The sequence below is a fragment of the Denticeps clupeoides genome, chromosome 12 (assembly GCF_900700375.1).
Source record: "Denticeps clupeoides chromosome 12, fDenClu1.1, whole genome shotgun sequence".
Taxonomy (NCBI): domain Eukaryota; kingdom Metazoa; phylum Chordata; class Actinopteri; order Clupeiformes; family Denticipitidae; genus Denticeps; species Denticeps clupeoides.
Window position 1 is genome coordinate 18,386,447 of NC_041718.1, and position 23,060 is coordinate 18,409,506.

The 23,060-nt window shown below is 47.6% G+C and overlaps 3 protein-coding genes across 6 annotated transcripts in view; 1 reads left to right on the plus strand and 2 right to left on the minus strand.

Moving 5' to 3' along the window:
* Positions 1–56: 56 nt before the first annotated feature.
* On the minus strand, positions 57–4,163 carry psmd6 (proteasome 26S subunit, non-ATPase 6). Its single transcript, XM_028998523.1, has 8 exons — positions 3,903–4,163; positions 3,076–3,281; positions 2,673–2,818; positions 2,366–2,585; positions 1,990–2,098; positions 1,039–1,207; positions 360–437; positions 57–259 (listed from the first exon to the last, which is right to left on the minus strand). The coding sequence occupies exons 1-8, from the start codon at positions 4,045–4,047 to the stop codon at positions 163–165; spliced, it is 1,170 nt and encodes a 389-aa protein (XP_028854356.1). The 5' UTR covers positions 4,048–4,163; the 3' UTR covers positions 57–162.
* Positions 4,164–4,432: 269 nt separating this feature from the next.
* Positions 4,433–9,970, plus strand: slc2a9l1 (solute carrier family 2 member 9, like 1). The gene is made up of 12 exons (XM_028998487.1): positions 4,433–4,516; positions 4,861–4,956; positions 5,043–5,200; positions 5,280–5,404; positions 5,486–5,615; positions 6,593–6,741; positions 6,804–6,991; positions 7,075–7,185; positions 7,754–7,855; positions 8,148–8,223; positions 8,341–8,468; positions 8,818–9,970. The coding sequence occupies exons 1-12, from the start codon at positions 4,493–4,495 to the stop codon at positions 9,010–9,012; spliced, it is 1,482 nt and encodes a 493-aa protein (XP_028854320.1). The 5' UTR covers positions 4,433–4,492; the 3' UTR covers positions 9,013–9,970.
* Positions 9,971–13,517: 3,547 nt separating this feature from the next.
* Positions 13,518–23,060, minus strand: part of prickle2b (prickle homolog 2b) — a 54,590-nt gene continuing 45,047 nt past the window's right edge. For 2 of the 4 annotated variants that reach the window (XM_028999360.1, XM_028999363.1), the window contains 7 exons: positions 21,196–21,379; positions 18,937–19,050; positions 18,716–18,853; positions 18,376–18,579; positions 17,012–17,198; positions 14,899–15,744; positions 13,518–14,805 (listed from right to left, as the gene is read on the minus strand). In XM_028999360.1, the coding sequence (XP_028855193.1) occupies positions 13,955–14,805; positions 14,899–15,744; positions 17,012–17,198; positions 18,376–18,579; positions 18,716–18,853; positions 18,937–19,050; positions 21,196–21,379 (2,524 nt within the window). In that variant the 3' untranslated portion in view covers positions 13,518–13,954. The remainder of the gene's footprint in view (positions 14,806–14,898; positions 15,745–17,011; positions 17,199–18,375; positions 18,580–18,715; positions 18,854–18,936; positions 19,051–21,195; positions 21,380–23,060) is intronic. The other 2 variants (XM_028999365.1, XM_028999364.1) reach the window with 1 other exon arrangement.

Below are 23,060 nucleotides of genomic sequence, written 5' to 3' on the forward strand. Positions count from 1 at the left end.
AAATCAAAACAACGCTTGTTTTTCTTGCTGTCTCCAAGGAAACGAAAACCAGGGGATTCTGAAAAGTTTTTTTATTATTATTATTATTATTATATACACAAAAAATGATCTCATGCCTGACTGCTATACGTTGAACATCCACTGTAGGGCCTTCGAGATGTGTTACATGTTGATCACTCTGGACAACTTCTGGACTCTGTTCAGCAGCAGATCACCTTTCTTGATGGTCTCCTGGTACTGCCAGTTCTTGCTGTCGGGTCTTTTGGGGGAAAAAAATAAAAATAAAAAATCAGCTGAAAACACACACACACACACACACACAGAGGATGGTAGATGTTCATCCTGATGCAGTCACGCACCTGTTTGTCTCAACAATCTCATTGACTTTGTCAATTTTGCAGTGCAGACGACCGGCTGCGATAAACCTGGAGAGTTCTCTATAAACCAGAAAAAAAAAAACAATCAGAAGGATGAAAAAATTTAAGTTTTTGCAAAAACATTTAGAATTGGCAAAACATGCAGAGTTTGCCGTGCACTAAATGTTGTGGGAAAAATGGATATTTAACGTTTTTGGACCCCACTAACCTTAAGATGACCAAGGTGAGTCCACGTCAGGTTTTACAGACTAATTTAAAATGAACTAGGCCCCTTTATAAAGTTCCCTTCTTTCTGCTCTGACTGGTTCGTTTTTGGCTCACAGGTTTGCATGTTGTAAGTTGCAAATTTTCCAAGTGTCATGTGATCGCAGCACTGCACAGACGCACTCAATTTACACTGCTGACGTGCGATGGATGTAGCAAAATGGCCAATCAGAACGCAGCAGAAACTCTCCCTTAAGAGGTTAATGCACGCTGTTTTATTCATTTTTGCTCATATGCGACACTAAACAGCACAAGTCACAATGAATCAGATTTTTTTCTTATCAATTCAGATTTGTGCCACCCGGGCCAGCATGTGGCCATGAGTTGAATTCTGCCCGCATGTTGTTCTGGCCACACGGAAATCTGGTGTCGGACGAAATCTAAACTTGGAACTCACTGGTCGATGAACTCGTTGCTGACGCCGAAGGCCTCGGCCATGTAGCCCAGGGTGAGGGAGCGGTACGACTCAAGCAGCTGGCTGTAGGCCAGGATGCGCATCTCCCTCACGTAGTAACGGTAGTGAGGAGCAAAGAGCCAGTCCTTCTTCATCTCCTGCTCTACTCTGGCTGCAGACAAATGGAAAAACACATGCACGGCATTTAATGCAACTATACAATTCAAATGGTCCCCAATTGGGTGGTAGGTGCATTTGGTTTGCGGCCTCAACACTGACCCCTGGTGGTAAGGAGTACACAGTACAGGTTACGAGGCAGAGTACAGGCGCCAAACATGGAGTAGCACCATCCTACCTCACAACCCTTATTACACCTCACACTGCACCTCGTATACTCCGAGCCTCCAGTACTGCTTGCCTGGTCCCTCCATCTCTGAAGGTAAAAGGAAGACCCTCATCTAGACTCTTCTCAGTCTCAGCCCCTCGGTGGTGGAATGAACTTCCAGCTCAGTCACTGAGCACCTTCACACGGCAGCTCAAGACCTTCCTCTTTAGAGAATATTTAATGAACTTGTAACCTTCTTATTGTCTGACTTTATATATAGAAACTACAACAGAGTGAATAAAAAGATTGTATTCATAGTTGGGGGTCCTAATGAACCAGAATTGATCACTTCATCGATGGTAACACGAAAGCACGTTGTAAGTCGCTCTGGATAAGCAAACCTTAAAACACAAACCTTAAAAAACGCAACTGTGTACGGATACGCACACGCAGTTCACAGCAAGTTGATTTCTGTCTTAATAATCCTCACTGCAGTGGGATTTAACAGAACCTACAGCTTCCGGAACCCCTGGCAGAATGTTAATCCAACCAATGACGAAAACATGATATTTAAAGCGGAAAGTGATTGGTTCAGGCCTGCATTAAACACACATGACAGTGCAACTCACCCAGAGACTGGAAGAACACAGAGTAGCGGCACTCGTACAGAGAAAACAGGTACTGGCGCACGGGAGGAAGACTGTGCAGGACCTCCAGGATCTCAGCTCCCTTTATCACCTGAGAACAAGGACCTTCAGTGACTTAACACGTTCAACAGTTTCTGCCAGTGGCATCTGGAGACCACAAGGGGGCGATATACAGTCTGTTGGTCGTTTTACAAAGTTGCGCTGCTCGTAGGATTTGCCCCCTTCATGACCAGACCGCTCTATCCAAGTAGTGCTTCTTTATATACAATTATTAAAGAAAAAAGCTAACTTATACACACACGCATAAAAACCTGAAACCTAGATTGCATTAATAAAAAAAAATTTTTTTAAAAAAGACCTTTTCTCGCAAGTCAGGCCTCTTCAGCGCGATCATACACACGTACACCGTGTACGTGACGAAGGTCTTGTAGTCCATGAGCTCGTACGACGTGAAGGTGGACACGGTGTCCAGGAAAAGCTCTGCCGCCTGCTTAAAGTCCCGAATGGCCACACAGTAGAGCCCCTGGTAAACCTTGAGACGATTCCTCCTGTCCCAGTCGCCGCCTTCCTCAATGAGGCTGCAGCAAGTGGAGAAATAATGAGCAGGTTAGCAGCGGCCAACAAACGGAGCATCTGAGCACATCAAGGGAGGAGAGGGCGGAGACCTCTTGGCTTTCTCGGTGTTGCGCGTGATGAGATCGCTGTCCATGTAGAACAGACCAATTCGCAGCAGATAGAAAACGATGTCTAAACGGTGGCCCAGGGCCACGGTCTTGTCGTACGTCTTTCTGAAGGCCGTCAGAGCTCCTTCCTGTACAGGAACCAAAAAGAGACAGAATTCAGGGCTCTCACACATTTTTACCATTTCCATAGACTTTCCGATACCTCGAAGGCAAATGTGGAAGTCTAATTTACCAAACCGTTGTTAAACTACGTTTATGAGCTTAAACGACGGTGTTTCCTCCTCCGAGTAAAATGGGCCCGTTAGGTTTGGCTGTAAGGAGCTGGAATACGGTTTCAATACGTAAAGCCGGCGTTGGAGTTGTAAACGTAGTAAGTCTTACACACCTTGTCTCCAATGCGGATGAGGTATTCAGCTTTGGCCATCATGGCGTCCCGGATCTCACTCTCGCCGAGGTTCTTCTCAGCGTCCTCCAAAACGTCGCCCAGCCGCTTCAGCTCCTCCTCGTTGGCCTTCTTCATCTTGCTGAGCAGCTCGCCGTCCACCTGCCACTTCAGCTCTTTACAGAGGGCCTCGTAGTACGGAGACATGTCTGGAAAAGAGGGGAAAAAAAAAACGGTGAAATAAATCTCCGGGTTTATTATAAAAAAAAGTTTCATTCATTCATGCAGGCCAACCCCTGCAACACGGCCGTCGAGTGAACAACAGGCAACTTCATGATCCCATATACAGCATGGGATTAATTTAGGAGTAATATACATATTTTATTCCAATTCATTCACTTGAAAAAAAAAAAACCCTGCATAACCACTAGACGATTCAGGTACATGAAAATATAACTCTGAAAATCCAAATCTCTTATTTCACAACAGATATGCACCAAGTGGTGCTTCCTTATATACAATTAGTTAAGAAAAACGCTAACCAAAAACCTGAAACGTAGATTGCATTGAAAAAATATACAAATATTTTTGGTCTCCGAAATGAGGATGTGAGGGTTGAAGTAGAATGCATATCAGAATATACACCTAAAATAAAATAAAAATCCCTTTTCATTTTCATATTTTTAGAACAGTAGATCAGAGCCCGGATGTAGCATGTAGCATGTAGCAGGCATAAACCCCCCCATAACCAACAGAACGCAGCCGAATCGGTGCCCGTTCCCGGAGCAGGACGCGCTTCTACCCGCCGAGCGAGGCGGCCGGCGGCTTACTGTTCGCCCGGATCGCCTCCATCAGCTCCGTCTTCACTGCGGCGTCGCGCCGGTGGCCATCGATGGTCAGCAAGAACTTGAGCTGCGCGATCCTCAGGTCCGGGTTCTTGGGCAGGCCCTCCTCTTCCAGGTTTTCCAGAGGCATGTCGCCCTTTCTCCTCCTTTTCTTTTATTGAGTTAAATTTTTTCGGGAGCGCAGGCCCAGCGACAATGACAACAGCGAAAACTGGGCACGAATCAAGCACTTCCGGTATGGCAACCCAGCGAGTTCAAACAGGACAAGAAAAACGCGTTTTTCAAAAAAACACAAAATTGTCGCCCTCTCCTGGAAACCAAGAGAATACGATACAAATCGACAAAAAAAAATATAAATACAGCAAAAAATGTAAAATAATAATAATTTAAACGACGGTTTCTTGAAGGACAAGGCGCACCTTGATTATAAATATTCCAAAGTTGCTTTGGTCGGGTCGGATCGGAGTTGCTCAAGTTATATGTAAAAAATTAATCTTATTGTCTAAGATGGAACACTGGGAACACTGGGTCGAGATTGATGAACAGTGGCAGTCCCGCAACTGGAGGAGACGGACATGGAGAGTTTGTTAAAACAACTGGTACGTATGCACGTCCCTCAATCTATTTTTATATGTAAACTTATTACAGGATCATTCTGTCTACTTGTTAATTCATTCTTTCACATGGGGGATTTTAACAGACTGGTATTTAGGGTGAAGCAGCATATCAAATTATTTGCCAATAAATACATTATTTGTACTTAATGAGCATCGTACAGATATTTGAAGGAAAATTATGAGTAATAAAGCCCAACAATGGCATGACTAAGCATTCCCAAGTAACAGCGAAGTTATATATTACTTCAGACGCCATGTCCACTCTGTGATATTTAACCAGCAAACGGGCTGGACTCTGCGGTTTTTTAAAAAGAATGATGTTCCAGACCCAGGGACGTGCTCTGTTCTTCATCATCGTGCTCGGCATCGGAGGGACCTTCCAAACTGGATACCACGTCACTGCCATCAGTTCGCCCTCGCCAGTAAAAACACATCTTGTCAATATTCATTTCGGCTCGTGTCCTGGTTACCTCGTACCCCGGCGACCTATTTTTTTCTCCATCTGCAGTTCATCAAGAGCTTTATCAACAGCAGCTTGACGGGACGGTTTGAGGTTGCGGAACCGGAGACGGTCAGGTTCATCTGGTCAGCGGTTGTGGGGCTTTATGGTCTAGGCGGACTCTTTGGCTCCATGGGCATCAAGCTCATGACTGGCAAGCTGGGCAGGTGAAGCCATTTAATAACTGGCCACATGTGACTGTCATTACACAGCATGCACTTTTCTTGTCATCTTGTCATTTCCCAGGAAGAAAACCTTGCTCTGGAACGACGTGATCAGCATGGCGGCCGCCGTCGTCATGTTTACGAGCAAGAGCGCCAACTCCTTCGAGATGATCCTGCTTTCACGCTTCTTCTTTGGCTTTGTGGCAGGTGAAACGTTCACGCTCGGATGGCAGTAGAGGGGACGTTGAATCTGACCTCCGAGCATCTTCTTTTTCTTTCCCATTACAGGACTAGGCCAGCATGTGCACATCATATACCTGGGGGAGAGTTCACCCAAGAGAATCCGGGGCCTGGTCACTCTGACCTCTTCCACCATTCTGTCCATGGGCAAACTGTCAGGCCAAGTTGCTGGTCTGAAGTAAGCAAAGATTCTCTCAGAACACAAAACACAAGATAAGACAAGACAAGCCATTATTAATCCTACATGAGCAGCATAGCAAAGCAATAAATCGGTTCAAAAACTACAATAAAAAAACAGCACAATAAGATAAAGGGGCGGCGGTGGCCTAGCGGTAAAGGAAGCGGCCCCATAATCAGAAGGTTGATGGTTCAAATCCCGATCCGCCAAGGTGCCACTGAGCAAAGCGCCGTCCCCACACACTGCTCACTCAGTGTGATGGGTTAAATGCAGAGGACAAATTTCACTGTGTGCACCGTGTATTGTGCTGCTGTGTATCACAAGTGACAACCACTTCACTTTAAAGTAGCGTCTAAAATAGACATTTTAAATGTGTTTAAAATATGAGGCTATATAAACCTGTATATGTATGTGTATAAGTTGCACATGTACACAGAGAAAAACAAAGAAAAATAGATAATAGATAAAAATACAAATATTACACAATAGGGAACAATATATTGCACAAACAAATATTACACAATAGAGAAATACTGGATGTAAGAGAGATGTATAAGTATGTGTACAAAAGGGAACACAAAACTGTTTAAAACACTTATTTTATCATTCTGACCACAAAGTCCTACTTAATACCAGCGTCTCCCTGAACTTGACACTTTACCATGAGTGTCTCCAGGGGGACTGTCCCTGTCACTACTGATTGTAAGTCGCTCTGGATAAGTTCTATGCTTTATATTCACAATTGTGAGAAGGATAATTTATGCACACAATTTTATGTTGTGCACCTGCATCTGTGCATGTGGTCAAAGGGACTTGAACGCGCCCTAGTGGACGATAGAGTAATCTCATCAAAAAACCAAACCCACAACTTACATATTCGTCCAATTATTGCACGGAAAGCATGGACTAATACATTCAACATTTGTAAAATGTCCAACCAAGACATCCAGATCCATTAAAGTGATTAAATGTTTCAGCGAGACCCTTGGATCTCAAGACTGCTGGAACATCTTACTTTGCTTGGCGGCATTTTTTTCTGCCGCCCAGCTGCTTGCGCTGCCGTTCTTCCCCGAAGCTCCGAGGTACTTGCTGATAGAGAAGAACAACAGAGAAGAGTGCCAACAAGGTGAGCTCCCCTGATGTCTTTAGATCTGTGGGTGTTCTTATCTCACACCGGTGTTGCTTCAGCGCTCAGGTGCCTTTGGGGCAGTGGGGACCACTCGAAGGAGATTGAGGAGATGCTCGAGGAGCAGGTGGCCATCGGGAGCGAGCGGTCCACCGGCCTGCTGGAGCTGCTGCGGGACAAGCGCCTCCGTTGGCAGATCCTCACCGTGCTGGTCCTGCAAATCTCCATCCAGTTCTGCGGCATTTCTGCTGTAATCCCAACAGCGATGTTTCATTCACAAATTCATTCAAATTCATATCTGTCCAGCTGTCCTGTCTATCCATCCCTCTGCAGATCAGCATGTTTTCCTACAAGATCTTCCAGGAGGCAGGAATTGCAGAAGACAAGATCCGCTACGTGACGCTGGGTGTGGGGATGTCAGAAGTCCTCACTTCCATCACATGCGTGAGTCTCGGGTTTCATGGGATTTAATGCCATGGGCCATCAGGATAAGGTCAGACACAGACACTGGAAGTGTACGAAGGCGTGCAGAGTGAGTTGTTTAAATGTCCTGGCGTCTCCTTGCCGTCTTTTTTCTTTTGCGTGAGGGAGACTGGTTTTAGGGGGCACAAGAGGGGTTTGGCTCCTCTAAAAAGGGCACCAGATCCCGTAAAAACCTGCGCTCTAAAAAAGGACCATTTGAATGGAGGTTGTAAATGATGAAAACTGCATTCTCATGCAGTATTTTGTGGTGGTTTTCGGACAGTCCGACTGTCACAGCCCTGCCTACTCAGACGGTATTAATATGTCATGTATGTGCATGGGACATACAGTCACTATGTAATTCAAACCTTACTGGATGATATTGGACTTGCAGTGGATTTAATGTCTCATTCTGGCATTTAATTAGTCCAGGGATAATTTACTCTATTTATACAGACTCTCGTTCGGCGTCCCTCCGCTGCCCATGTGACTGATGGGAAGTCTCACAGCCAGCTTTTCATTTCGTCTTCATGTGTGTGTCTCCCTGCAGGGGTTTCTCATTGAGAGAGTGGGCCGGAGAGTGTTATTATGGGGTGCCTTCGCGGGCATGTCACTGATTATGTCATTACTCACCATCACACTTCACCTTCAGGTCAGTCGTGGTGCAGAAACACTAAACCACGTCGCCAGCCTCAGCTTAATGTGGCGTTTTTCTTCTCACTGACAAGTCTGTCACATGATCAGCTTGGAAGAAGGAGGCTGCAGTCGAAGACCAAATGCAGAACTTTGGTCGCATTTCTATTACCAGCCTGAACTGCGACAGGCTCGATTCAGCCTCATTAATTGAAATAAATCAAAGAATTGATTTGAATCTACATATATTTTTAATTCCATATATTGTAATAAACCACTCATTTCTGCTTTTCTGTTTCTTTTGTTGGAAGGCTTTCAGCACATGGCTTCCTTATTGCTCTGTCGTCTTGATATTTCTTTTTGTGTTCTTCTATTGTGGAGGACCAGGTATGTATTCATGTTCAGTCCCACACGGACAAACACGCAGAAAGATGCTGGAATCAAATGAGACAAAATTCTATTTGCATGACTGTTAAAGTGAATGCCCGCCTTTTTGTTTCCCAGCTGGGGTTTTTCCGTCCCTCTCTCACGAGATCTTCATCCAGTCATGTCGGCCTGCAGCCTTTGTTTTTACAGGAATGCTGCGCTGGCTGGGATTTTCCGTGGTGGGATTTGCATTCCCGTTTCTCATAGTGAGTCGCTCCACTCACCGACAACGTCACACTTTAATCCAAAGACAACCAAGGACTTCGGCATTGTATAAAATCTCTTAAAGCCATTCGAGCTCCACATCGTTTATTAAGATCCCTCGAGCACAATTACAGTTATGTCGTGGGATTCTAATAAGATGTGTCCAAGATGTCAGTTTAATAGTCTTAATTTGCTGCTCTGCCTATCACATCTGGGCGGTGAATGGAGTAGGCTGCCCTCCTCTATTCAGCTCCCTCTGAACACCTTCACAGCTTCTCCACAATCCTGCCTCCCGGAATAGATATCTCCAATTACAGTGTAATTACGGAGACCCTTGCTATTCTTTTGCAGGACCACCTCAAGTCCTTTATCTTCCTGCTGTTCGCCTGCATCTGCCTGGCAGCGGCGCTCTACGTCTTCTTCGTCCTGCCGGAGACCAAGGGCAAAACACTCCTGGAAATAGCAGAAGAATTTGACAGAATCGAAGTGTGCAGGTCCCCCAGCAGCGACGATCGATGCCTGCAGAAGCAGGAGACCCGGCTTTGAAAGTGGTGGTGGTGGGATGTCAGTATAAGTGCATATCTTTGTACTGATGTTAAAATAAAAAGGAAAATAAGCATCATCTCACTTCCATACATTTGACATTTACATGATTTATCAGATGCCCTTAATCAGTAGTGAGAGGGACAGTCCCCCTGGAGACGCTGGAACATCTTAAGTTTAAGTTTAAGGGTTAAGTTTCTTGGTCAGGGACACAATGGTACTAAGTGGGGTTTGAACCTGGGACTTTGTGGTCTTATAATAGGATGCAGTTGAAAGAGTCCCTCATTTGTGGACCACCTCTGAACATTTACATTTTACATTTACAGCATTTATCAGACGCCCTTATCCAGAGCGACTTACAATCAGTATTTACAGGGACAGTCCCCCTGGAGCAAGTTAGGGTTAAGCGTCTTGCTCAGGGACACAATGGTAGTAAGCGGGATTTGAACCTGGGTCGTCTGGTTCATAGGCGAGTGTGTTACCCACTAGGCTACTACCACCCATGAACAACTGGACCACCTTGTCTGCATCTGGTCGGTTTTACCCCTTTGCCTGTTTCCGTCTAATCGTATATATTGCTGGGCCGCACAGTTTCAAATGAAATGTCCCAGGTCAGATGAGCTCATTAGCATGTTGGTGTTCGTCCCACTGCAGTGGGATCCACCAGTTCCGGGGCTTTACTCTAGACTCCCTTATCAGCGCCAGCCAGCTTCCACAGTGTCTAGTGCAGGAAATGACTGGCAGACATTAGACGTGGTATCAGCACCCTCGCTGTACCTCCTTATCTCCAGGAAGGATTAAAGCAAAGAATTAATCAGGACCCTAGTGTCCCCCATTGATCTAGAAACTGAAAAATGGGGTGCCTGAGTCACTAATTGGGATGGGACTGGACATCCACACACATGCGAGTACAAATGTAACCGACACACAAACCAAAAGCTCCAATAAACGTGTGCCTTGAGAATCTCTATTCATTTCAATCTATTTATTTTATTTATATCATGTCAACATAATTTTTTATTCCATTTTGATGGCCACCTGATCGGCAGCGTGTGACCTCTGAGTTGTAGTAGCAGCTGGGAGTCAGATGGTGGCGCTGCTGGGGTGCGTGAGGTTTATGAAGGACTCATAATACAAAACATATCCAATAAATGCATTCAAATGCATAAAACAGTATTGCATAAATGAATAAATTTAAATTATGTATTAATACTGAAGATTTTTTATTTTATTTAGTACCATTTACATTTACAGACGCCCTTATCCAGAGCGACTTACAATCAGTAGTTAGAGGGACAGTCACCCTGGAGACACTCAGGCTTAAGTCTATTGCTCAGGGACACAATGGTAGTAAGTGGGATTTGAACCTGGTTCTTCTGGTTCATAGGCGAGTGTGCTACCCACTAGGCCACTACCACCCTCCCATTTATGAATGCCTCAGTAATTGTGTCTCTTTCCAATGTTGATTTTCTTTATATTGTGGACAGAATGAAGCCACAAATGGGGCATACTGAAATATGCTTTTCATTTTCAATATTCAGAAAATGTCCCTTCAGCTTGCAGGCTGCTCCAGGTCCACAGCACCCACTCGGGCCCTGCCAATCGACGAGAGCGCAGTGGCACCCTGCACAAGGACGTCATTCACCACGGTGATAGTTATGGCCAAATCACATTAGCCGGACTGGAGGGATGCGTGTTAACGAATGCAAGAGGCATTAACATGCTAATTACGCGCTGTCTTAATTACATGTCCCGTCACAAAGTCAAGGTCATCTGCACTGTTCCAGGGACGTCCGTGTCAGCAGAAGATGTCAGAGACGGGCCTTCTGCAGATACAGAGGCGCTCATTAGTGTAAGTGACGTTTAACACGTTTATCTAAGATTAAATTCACAGAATCTGGGACCCAGGGAGGCTGTCCAAGGTGAAACGTCCGAGTTTGTGTCATCTAAGAGACAGAGGCTGGTCATATTTCCTTCTTTATCTACGACTGCGGTTATTCTGTGGACGTGACACCGGATCGTGACACACAGGGCCTTGTGTTTCTTCCTCGTTGCAGTATTTTACACACATGCGTCCAGTGTTTGCTTGTTCCTGGCAGCTCGCACACACATTCCAGATATTCTTTATTGTTCTGGGCCACACGAGGTGTTGCAGAGAGAACGTGCCGGAAAGTTGGGTAATAATGGCAGCGCTGTGTTGCTCGCCGGCGTCTGATTCGGGCGCGGGACCCGCGTCCACATGAGCACGGAAGTGTGGTGCTGGTATGGTGCAGGCAGAACTGGGTGCTGTCCATAGAGAGCGGACCTAATAAGGCGGATGAGGATGCATGCAGAGCTCGGATTTATGATTTCAGATTCTGCTGCGGTGACTGGACAGCATGCACCGTAACAAGCCTGCATTGTGCCAGTAAACTGAACACACATGACGAGGGGCGGACCGCATGCGGCGATGCGCCGGGATCCCTCGGCTATTTCAGGAACGAATTTGTGGCTTTTGGCCACTTTGCTCGTTCAGGGAAGATGCGACTGCCGTGCTTGAGCATTTCCAGTTTTTTAATTTTCCCATTACAGTCACAAGACTCCGTTTAGGGTTGATAAACCAGGAACGCATTTAGACTGGCACCTCTTTAATTATCATTCCACCACATTACGCTGTTTGTGGTCACAAAGTCATGTGACCAGCTGTGCATTGTTATTTACTCAAGGTTACTCGCTTGAATTATACACCATTTTCGATGGAGGACTTTCCATTTACGTTTCTGAGCACATCTCCAGCGCTCTAATGTAACAAAAAAAAAACGCTATGAAGTTGATCTGTTGTGTATTGTCTAAGCTTTTGATTTTTGAAACATTTACTTTTATCTCATAGACACTTCTGCTGAATACATCTCAGCGTCTTGCAATCAATTTATTAATTATCACTCTTACTATAATGCATCAGTATGGTTGTTATTGCTATTTTATAATGTCTCTGAAAAGCCATAATTGTCCTATGGACCAGTTGCTGGACACTACATTTAGACTAGACACATGACCAGCACTCTTTCACACACGAAACAAAGTAATGATGATAACAACGGTTAATTGTGGGGTCACCCTGAATAATTTAATCCTTTGAAAGAACTCTGAAAGTTTCTGTAAACAAGAATTCACATTTTTGAAAGTGAAATGTTCTATTTGACCTAGTGTTCTGAGAACATAATACCATTGAGGTAAACTCACATAATTTCCCTCCAATCTGATAAAAACTTCATCAAGATCTAATCTGAGAGCAGCTGCTTTCGAAAGAAGAATCTGCCAAAGGGCGCGCCAGATCACCGAAAAACCACGCCAGACCTTTTAACTGGAGACTCTACCGCCACTCCATGTATTATACCGTGCACAGAATCTGCAACAAGATACACAGCCTCGCCCAGAACAATGTCGGGAATTACATACAGTGTTTAGATAAGATAAAGAATGAACTTTTTACGTGTTCATTCAAAAGGTACGTTTGGTGGAAAGCCAACAAAACCAAAAACAGGCATGCATCACATTCCCCGGCTGGGACCGTGGGTAGAACTTTATTAATCGCGGCAATAGTCAAGTCATAACACTCGACTCAGATGTGACAGTCTAGTGCAAAGGTCCGGAATAAAATGTGAAGGGAGTCGAAAAAGCATGTCGGAATGAGCTGGCCACAGATCAGAGCTCCTAGACCCGGTTAGATTGAGAAGAAGAGCTCTGGCCCACCTCCAGCCCCCAATTAAATGCATGTGATAAAACGCACGGCAGAGCCAGCCATCAGTTTTCCCGCATCAGCCGGACCAACCTGTCCAATGGAAAAGCTCTGCCAGATAAACATGCAAATAATTGGAATCAAGGTGGTTTGAAAAATGATGAGTTTCGAATGACTTTCATCAGCCGAATCCCCCCTCGGGACAGAAGCCGTGCGAATTGATCAATACCAATACGGCTGGAATTAAGAGCCCCTCCTCCCCACCCCTTATATTCCTCAGGCGTAGCTTCAGAAAGCATAACGCAGAGAGAGCCGAGTACTGGGGCTGAGCCAGTGCCCTCCAGACACCCTAAATGTCACATGAAGATGTCCATAATGCACTTCACATGTTCCCGCAGTCTGAACAGAGAGCTTGTAGCTCAGAATGCACACAAGGCACAAGGCTGTGAGAACTCACATGACGTGTTCCTCAACGTGCTTAATGCACGCAGAGAACAACACGACTTCCACAGCACTGCTCTTCACATGATCAAATTAAAGCAGGATTTGGTGTTTCGATAACAGCTAGTTTTAAACCCCACTTACTACCACTGTGTCCCTGAGCAAGACTCTTAACCCTGAGTGTCTCCAGGGGGGGACTGTCCCTGTAACCACTGACTGGAAATGGCTCTGGATAAGGGCGTCTGGTAAATGCTGTTTAACACCCCTGACCGGAGGAGTGTATATGTTGTGGCTGATCGGTCTTCATCCATATATGAAGTGTGGAGTTTCTGAATGTTCTTATGTATTTATGCAACAAGTTGTCACCAGCCCAGAAGTTGTCATTGAAATCCTCTTTAATTCCAACGCAGGACAAAAAATCAGCAAATGACTGTGCATGCGTGCTATTCCTACATTTTTTTATATATATATATAGTACATAAAATGATTCTATCAATACAAAATATAAAAATATGTGTTACCTCATTTACAACGTATTTACAGTACATCTTTAACTTAGCAAATTTACTCCTTTATTTTTTTATGTACATCCTGATATTGCATGAAATGTACACTGCACCAAGAAGCACGACCGTACCGGAGTTTAAATGAGGAATAGTGAAATGCGACGGTTACCATTGCACATTGAGAAATTACGCTGGGGGGGGGGGGGATCCTCCGCAATATTAAACCGAACATAGAAGAAATCTCGCGAGCTCATCAGGCGGCTCGCTGTTCACGCGTTTCTCAAGAGATGATGCAGTTCTTGCTTTTTCTGCGCTTGCGGGTGTGCAGCTGCCCCCGGCTGCCCAGCTGCCCCGGACCGGCCACGCCCGTGGAGCTGTACTTCTGGAGCAGCTCCTCGCTGGTCATGTAACGCAGCTGCATGGGCCGCGGGATGGGCTCGCCCAGGAAGTAGCCTTCGTCTTCCGACTCGGAAGAGGAGGAGCAGGTGGAGCACCAGTCGTCCTCGTAGTCGTCCCACAGGCGGGGGCCCGTCTGCCGGAGGCGGGCCGGGTTCTGCAGGGTCAGGTCGGAGATGGTGCGGGGACACTGTCTGAACGGCTGCTGCCGGAGGCGGCCACTTCCTGCCAGAGCGCCCCGCGAGTTGCGGGGAGGCGGAAAGCGGTCGTAGTCCTCGCAGACGCGCGCCTGCTGCCGCTCGGGCGGGGCCGGGTGGCGCTCCGCGGCCAGGTTGAGGGCGTTCTCCGAGCGGGAGCGCCTGGAGCGGCGCGATCGGTGGTGGTGGTGGTGCCTGCGCCTCGACTCCTCCACCGGAACGGCGAACCCACGGCTCCTCCCGTTGTTGGCATTGTTTATAAGGCTCAGGCGGTCCTCCTCCTGGAAAGCGGGCATCAGGCCGCTCCGGACCGATGGCTCTCGGTACTCGGGAGGGTACTTCCTCGAGGCCGGGGTCCCCATGTCCATGTAAGGCTGAGCGGAGGTCAGAGACTCGGAGCTGCGGAACTGAACAGACGAGTTGAGGGTGTCCATGTGGCTCTTCTCAGAGACGTTCATGCCGGAGTCTTTGCTGAGATCAGGCATGGAGAACCGGGACAAGTGCTCCTGACGTTTGTTGCCTCCATCTGCAGACGTTCCTGCAAATAAAGTAATCAAAACTTCTCTTAACTTCTATTCCGTTCCTGAATTTGCATCACATTGGGTAAAATGGGGGTTGAGGACATACGTACCCGTTGCATTGGACAAGGCCAGAGACTCCATGGAGCCTCTTGGTGTTTGCTCGAGGGGAGTGAGCTGTTCCGTAAAGCTAAGTGCACTGATTGGGTTCCGACTTCGTCCGAGCTGAGGCCCCGGGTCCCGATCGCGCTGAAACACGTGCAGACTGATAGAACGCTTATCAGAGAAGCCGTTATGCGGAACTTCGCTGAAGCCTATCTGGCTTTTCATTTTCGGAAGGCCGTAGTCTTTGGGTTCTTGGTGGAACCAGTTCTCGTTAAACGTGTGTCCCTTGAGGGCCGACACGGGGGGTCTCTTGGCGGCACCGGACTCCTTGGACTTGTGGTCCAGAGGGGAATTGCCATGTGTGGGGTAGGGGTTATAAGCAGTCCTAACGTTGCATTGGCTCAGCAGCTGCAGTGGGCTGGGGCTAGAGTCTCCTCGGCTATCGCAGGGGTACAGTTCCTGGCTCTTCCAGCTCGGGGGTTCACGGGTCAGGCTGGGCGTCTGGCTGGACAGACTCAACAAGTCCATCTGCAGGGAAAGAGGGTCCACTTCTGCGGGGAAACGTTCGGAAGAAGCCGACCGGCCTCCGCTGACGCTGCCGTTGATATTCGCCGTCTTGCCCGCCTTGGTGCTGCGGCGAGACTCGCGCGAGCGGGCGCTCTGGAAGGCGGAGTCGGAGAAGTCGGATCCATTGGCGTCCTCGCCCACACTGCAGGCTCGCGAGCAGAAGATCTGGCCCTGCTTCGGCAGGAACGGCCTCCCCAGCAGAGACTTCTTGCAGCGAGCGCAGCAGAAACACGCCTCTGTGGCATGCCAGTGCTGCCCCTCGTACGTCATCTGGCCCTGGTCTATACCTGAAGCCACAGGAAGAGGGACCATCGACGTTAGACACACAGACTTACAAGAACTACTACATATACAGACACAGAAATGGACAAAGTGAGATGTTACTAAGTCCTACAGTCACTAGTACTGAAGCTCTTGCTTTTAAAAACACATTTACACTTACACTTATAACACCTAATTCCTCTGACTAGCATGTAGAACCTCTCGAAGAAGGAATTGGTCAAATATTACAGAAGGAAACCCCACCAAGCTGACAAAGTGGTAATCTGTTCATTTCTAAATGGTATGGCCTGCGGGTTGGCATGCAGCAAAGAAACTTCACAGCTAGTAAATTACACTTAGTAGACAAACCTTGCATTTGTGTTCAGTCACTTTGGACTCGTCAATGTGATTTCTGTCTAAAAGCTTGGACTACTTCATTTAAAAACTTTCACTTGTAGCTAGTGTACATTTGGGCCGGTTGAGCCATTATATAGTTGGTTTTAGGCAGACTTAATCTTTAATTTGATTTGATTGTAAAAATCATCATGTCCGTCTCTGTCCATTGTCTAACGTTGCAGAAGTGCAGTTCCGGTGTTGAACTTAATTTTGCGGCTGCAGATTACGTCAGACGTGACGTGACCCCGATTGCTCATTGGTTTATTCCTGGCCGACAGCTTCCAGTTTCATAATTATAAGTAATAAGTAACGAGACCCTTGACAGAAATGCAGTGAAGTGAAAAGTACAATTGTTGTCTTTTAATTGAAGTGAAAGTTCCCCAAAAATACTACTCAAGTGAAGTACATATACTAAAAAAAAAAGTTCATTGTTACAGTCCACCTCTGTATACGCGGAACCAGCACAGAAGTATGGAAGATATTTCAGGGCCAAGGCATTCTACATTTTTCCAGTGTAACGAATGTCTGGCCACCTTAGGACATTAGAAACTGCAGAATTTCAAACTTGTGTCTGGGGTCTGAACTTTGCAGAAACGCGGCTGAGGCAGAGCCACGGAGTTCCCTGAACTTTCTCCAAATATTTCATAAAAATGCATGAGCAGAGCATCGAATTTTATCTGAAGGAGGTGAAATAACGTACAACGCACACTGTGTCCTACATGCCCGAGCTGTAAAAAGCCGAGACGTTCCTCCACTACCCGTAGGCCCCCTGGACACCTGCCTTACTTTCACAGCCCTGCTTGTTTTACACGTAACCAAAATCCAGGTCAGTTCTCCAGAGCCGCGGGCTGCGGCACGTCGGCGTGGCAACGATGGAGGCGACTGGCGGGCCCTTACCGATGTGCTCACCGCAGGAGTCGCAGTATTCGGCGTACAGGGACTCGAAGCAGCTGCAGCAGTACGGCCGTCCCTCCTTCATGATGTAGCGCTGGCCGCCGAGAACCGTCTCGCACTCGAAACAGCAGAAGTGCTTCATGTGCCAGTGCCTGCCCTCCGCCTCCGTGCACTCATCCGCGAAAATGATCTGTGCGAGAGAGAAGCAGGCGCGCCGTCCGTCAAACCACAGCCTCTCAAGAGATAAAAAAAAAAAAGAATCTGTCCATTTACACAGAGGGGGAGCAGAAACGTTTCTGAGCCCCATGGTGGCCGTGGTCCAGCCCCTGCTCAGCCTATTGTGTTGCCCAACCGCAGGAGAAATGGGCTCCTGTTACGCCCTCCACTAATATTTTCTCAAAGGCCCCTACTGAGCTGCAGAGAGTCAGGCTTTCAAAAAAAATAAAAATAAAAAAGACTATTGCAATTACCTACAACACAGCGCCACATTCCATTTACGGCCTTCAGAGTCTCCTTCAGCCTATCACAGGGCTGGAATATATTTAATAAACTTGCAAAACCTAATTTCACTTTCAAAGTCAGAGAATGTGGTGGTGACTACTGAAATACTGAGGGCGCCGTTCTCAAACCTGGAACTAAGTGCAGCGCTGTGCACTAATCGTGGGGCTCAGTGTCTAGTGTCAAGTAAGGCGTTCTCAGGCTGGACGAAGAAATAAACGAGAGCAAACCACTTGGTGGTTAAATGCTGAAGAAGTGAAACTAACGGTAATTAATCCTGTCACCCTGAATCTGCAGCCGTCAAGACGTCTCACGCTTCATGGACTCATCAGTTAAAAGTACTAAATGAGATATAAGAAGTCCCCCCAAAATTACTCAAAATTAGTGATCCATTTTATTACATTTGTAAACTCGTTTAAGGTCTACTTAGTAAAACGCTAACTGAGTGAGAGAAGAACAAAACATGGAGACAGATATATGCCATAAATCACATTCCTGATATAAATAAATATCGTGGTAAAGTTGACCGAAAGTTAAAGTGAAAGTGAAGTGATTGTCATTGTGAAACACTGCAGCACGGCACACGGTGACACAACGAAATGTGTCCTCTGCATTTAACCATCACCCTGAGTGAGCAGTGGGGACCATGACAGGCGCCCGGGGAGCAGTGTGTGGGGACGGTGCTTTGATCAAGGGGACCACAGTGGCACCTTGGTGGTTTGTGATTTGAACCGGCAACCATCTGATTATGGGGCCGCTTCCTTACCCGCTAGGCCACCACCGCCCCACAGCGCTCGCTTTTTAACGTGTAATCTGATTGGTCCGTCAGGGCCGCCGTGTGTACACAGATTAAGAGGGGGGGGTCCCACCTCGTCGCAGGCCGAGCAGCGGGGCTTCAGCATCTCCGCGTGGTGCCGGCCGCAGAAGATCTTCCCGTCCTGGTAGAAGTAGATGAGGTCGACCAGCAGCTCGTCGCACGTGCTGCACACGAAGCAGCGTGGATGCCAACACACGCCGTGGCCCGCCCGCGACGCGAACATGGCGATGTCCCCTCCGTTTATCTGGCCGCCACACTGCGTAGGCGAAGAAGACCAAAATAAAAACAGGCAGCACTGGCCCGCCCAACCCCGCCTCCGATTGGCCGCCTCCCGAGCAAAATAAAAGAAAAAAAACCCGGAGGACCAGTGTTGGCGCCCTCCGGGGAGTTACCTGCTCACAGATGGCCCCGGTCATTGTCACCGGGAACGGCCTCACGTTCCCACGGCCCAGATTCTCCCGCTTGCGCTGGTTGCTGAAGAGCTTCAGCTCGCGCTTCTCCTCGTCGTCCAGGCTGCTGCAGTACCGCACCTGAGGGCCCGGCGCAAAGGTCCATGCCGTCAAGCGCTCGCCATTCCGCCCCCCACCGAAAGAGCCGCGAGCCGCGCCCTTACCTCGTTGTCGTGGGGAGGCAGCTGGTGCAGGAGCTGCTTGATGCGGTACTTCTCCCCGGGGCTGTTCACGTACGGGACTTTGTCCTCGGGCAGCGAGCTGTAGTACCGGTGGACCTGGGAACGCGCGGGGTTAATGAAGATGTCCTAATTGGCACTTTTTTTTTTAAGTCACGGGGCCCCCCTGGTACCAGGGAAGGTTCCTATATTTACGGCCTCATTTCCCTCCCATCCCCCCGATGCTCCTTCACACACACACACACACACACACACACACACACACACACACACACCATTACAGTCAAGATGATTTATGGATGTCCAGTCCTCGGTTAATGGGACGTGGCCTTTCGCTCCCCCTTTGGGAACGGTGTACGCAGGGACACGCGGGGAATCCGCGAGGCGCGGCTCAAATTCAGATTAACGCCATCACCCCACAGCGGCCCCGCACCGATACGGGATTTACGATAATCCCTCGGTGTGTGATGACTTTTCACACGGAGCTGCTTTGTGGCGGTCACATTTCGCCACATTTCCTTGGTTTTAATTTGGTAATCGGTGTTCGTGGCGTAGCCAGTGCGGACGGAGACCGGCGGCAGGAGGAGCAGCCGCGTGGAGGTGGCATCCAGGCCTGGTGAAGCTAACGATTTAATCGGATTTTGGTCCGTGGCGCCATCTGCCTTTAGGCGGACGACCCGAAACACTCTATAAATAACGCGGCGGCGTAACCGGGGTGGAATTAGAACGACCAATCATCCGGGGAGCTGCGCGACGGCGAATAACTAACATTTTACCAGCTGAAATTAAATACGGCTGCAACGAAAGTCCCGGACGGTCCGAGTCTCAGCGCGTGTTAGGAAAACGTAATAATAATCGTGTAATTATTTCCAGACTCCTCACAAGTGTACATCACTTTAAATGTGGATCTGAGGTTGGCTTATTTTGGCACGAGAAAGCGCCCGCCGGCCCCGCTGCCGAAAGCTCCCTGAATATTTCACGAAACGCCAACTGCGGTCGAGTGGCGATAAATTGCCGGACGCACGTCCAAGACCAACGCGGCCGAGAAAAAAAAAAAACGAAGCCGCGGAGATCTTGCGATTCTCCAGAGTTTTCTGGGAGGTGCGTCTGTGAATATCGGCGACACGCCCGCTGGGTCTCCGACTGGAGATGCACCCATCCGGTACCTCAAACGGCATCAAACACCACGAGGTGCAGCTCATCTCGGCCATGCAGCAGGACCTGCACTTCCGAACCGCACAGAGTTCGACTTTATTCAAAGTGAAGTGATTGTCACTTGTCATCACAGCACACGGTGCACACAGTGAAATTTGTCCTCTGCATTTGACCCTTGACCCTTGTTGAGCGGTGGGCAGCTACGACAGGCGCCCGGGGAGCAGTGTGTGGGGACGGTGCTTTGCTCAGTGGCACCTTGGCGGATCGGGATTCAAACCGGCGACCTTCTGATTACTGGGCAGCTTCCTTAGCCGCTAGACCACCACTGCCCCATAATGCCCCATTATGGGTCAATTGATGCAACATCGCATGAAAATGGCCTCCAAATTCACAGGAGTTCCTCCAAAGAGAACAAGAACCAACGCCGCGAGTTAATGATTAACTCGGCGGCGAGAAGTTGGGCCGGAGATGCCGCCGGGCCTTTGTTCTGCTGCCGTGGGCCGATGGCGACTCTGATTTACGGCGGCTTGTCAGGCCGGGAGATCATTTCTCACTTCGGAGGCCCGCTGAAGCAGCACAATGGGCCGGGGAGGGGGAGGAAGAGCGGCTTCCATTGATTCGCTTCATTTTCGTTCGGGACCTCGATACAATTACAGGCTGCGAAAACGGCGTAAAATAACACGCGCAGCCTGGAGAACTTGCTGAGCTCGACCTTCGGACGAGGTTCAGGTCGAAGACGTCAAAATAGTTAAAAGCACTCCAGGATTCACCGTTTCCATGCATGTTTATTCCTGTCGAGTGAGGCAAGGCAGCCTTGCTTTGACCCTTGTGGATCAGCAATCATCTCAGCGCTTTTAGATGACCCCTGGGAATAAACAATGGCTGAGCAGCGTCTGGAGAAGGTGACTTCATTTACTGGGTATTGACCAACTCGCCCAACCGCCTCTCAGTTAATCAACTAAATGAAACTGACATCTATAAATGGTTTTTACGCTGCAGTGAGGGGATCCTGATACACGCAGGAAGCTTGGAAATCCACCACGGCTTCTCTGGAATGGCGTGAAGTTAAAGAAGGAAAAAGCAAGGCACCTGCTCGGGCTTCAGGCCCGGGGGAACCCAGGCGTACTCCTCCAGGGCGCATCCTGAGTCGTCGTCCGACGTGGAGTTCCTCTGGAAGTCGTACATGAGCTTGGTGACGGCCTTCTCCATCTCCAGCTGCATGACGCTCACCACATGCTCTTCCCGAGGACACTTACAGTGGAGACAGATCTTCCTGGAAAAGAGAGAAGAAGAGACGCAAAGCTTCACCCTACTGCTGAAATAAGTCTTCAACGATGCCCACGACACCTTTCACCAAGAGACCCAACCTAGCAGTGACCTGCTCTCGTCCGCTAGAGGCAAGAACCTTCACTGGCCTTACAATTCAATTTGATTCGATTATCGATTAATCACAATGCATCCCGCCAATTTTTCTACATTATGTTTTCAAATACGTAGCCGAGAGGAGAGTAAAGGCCACGTTCACGCGGATGTCTGAACGAAGCATCTTCCTGGCTTTCATGTAATCAGTTGAGCGTGGAACAGCGAGCATTTTTCCGCAAACTGGAGTGAATCAAAGCAACCACGTTCAGCACCAGCGTTCAGGCGACGTCAAAGAAACGCGGCATGCGACGACGAAATTGTCAATTTTGGCTGAAAACCTGACAAACGTTTCACTGAGTCAAGCAAATGCCACTGATACAGCAATCAAATGCAGATACAAAGCACAGGCATTCAGAGAGCGTTCATCTCGAACGTCCATGTGATGGAGGCCAAACTCCTACATAACAGGCGCAGTGCCGTACTCTGATCAGGCAGCCACTACTTTTTACCAAATTTGTAAGCCACCACCACACAACTTTTAAGTAAGATTTCGTCTTATCATCTTGTATGTTACAAAATTTTGCGTTCAGCGAACAACATTGTTCGCGTTACAGAACAGAGCATCTGTCTTCCCGCCTCAGCCCACAGCTTTCTGACACCTGGATATATATTGCAGTTCATTTTCTATAGTTCATGACAAATTGATACAAAATGCCTCTATATGGATGCTTATTTTTCATATTAAATCTAAAAAAATTTAATTGTCATAGTGACCAGACCAGTCATCTGTTGACAGTTGACAGGATGTTTTTATCACCAAAAATCTGTAGGCCTGTAGTATGTTCCTGTTCCTTGTATTATGTGCCTTTTCTGCATAGGCTTCTTTCTTTCTTCATTTATTTGCTCTTTATCATTATTCTCTGCAATTAAATTATTTTTTTGCGTCATCCCTTGGTCTTGGGTAAATTACATTTTATGAGTTATTTTTATTTGAGGTTTCATTTTGAACTGAAATCCTTGTTCATTTAATCTTTGTTTAAAATAGAAAGTTCAATAAAATGCGTTTTACCTAAAAGAACAAACAGTCGTGATTAATAATCGTGATTAAAATATTGATCAAAATAATCGTGATGATCATTTTGGCCATAATCGTTCAGCCTTACTCTGATGCTGATCTTCAACATGTCCTTCAACTTCTTTACAGTCACTGTGAGCATGACTGGAGGCGTCCCAGACCACCACACAACCCCACGCGTGCACCACATCTGGTCGGTGTCCCAGGATCCATCTGAAAGCCACCCACCCCCAGGAGAGCAGCTCCACTTAGAGCAAATCCCATTAGGGCTTCAGACGAAAGGCAGGCTGCAGAGTGGCGGCTGAGGAACAGGGACGTGACCCGAGACCGGCGTGACAGGCGGAGCCACACACCACAACACACAAACCCGCTGTGCAAACGCACAACTAAATGAAATGTAAAACAGAAATGCATTAAATAACAGGTCAGCGTCACAAACAAGTAATGAACATAACTGAATGCTCAGCTTAGCCTAGTTTGCCACAGTATCGTAAACGATGTACAAAACGGGAGCATA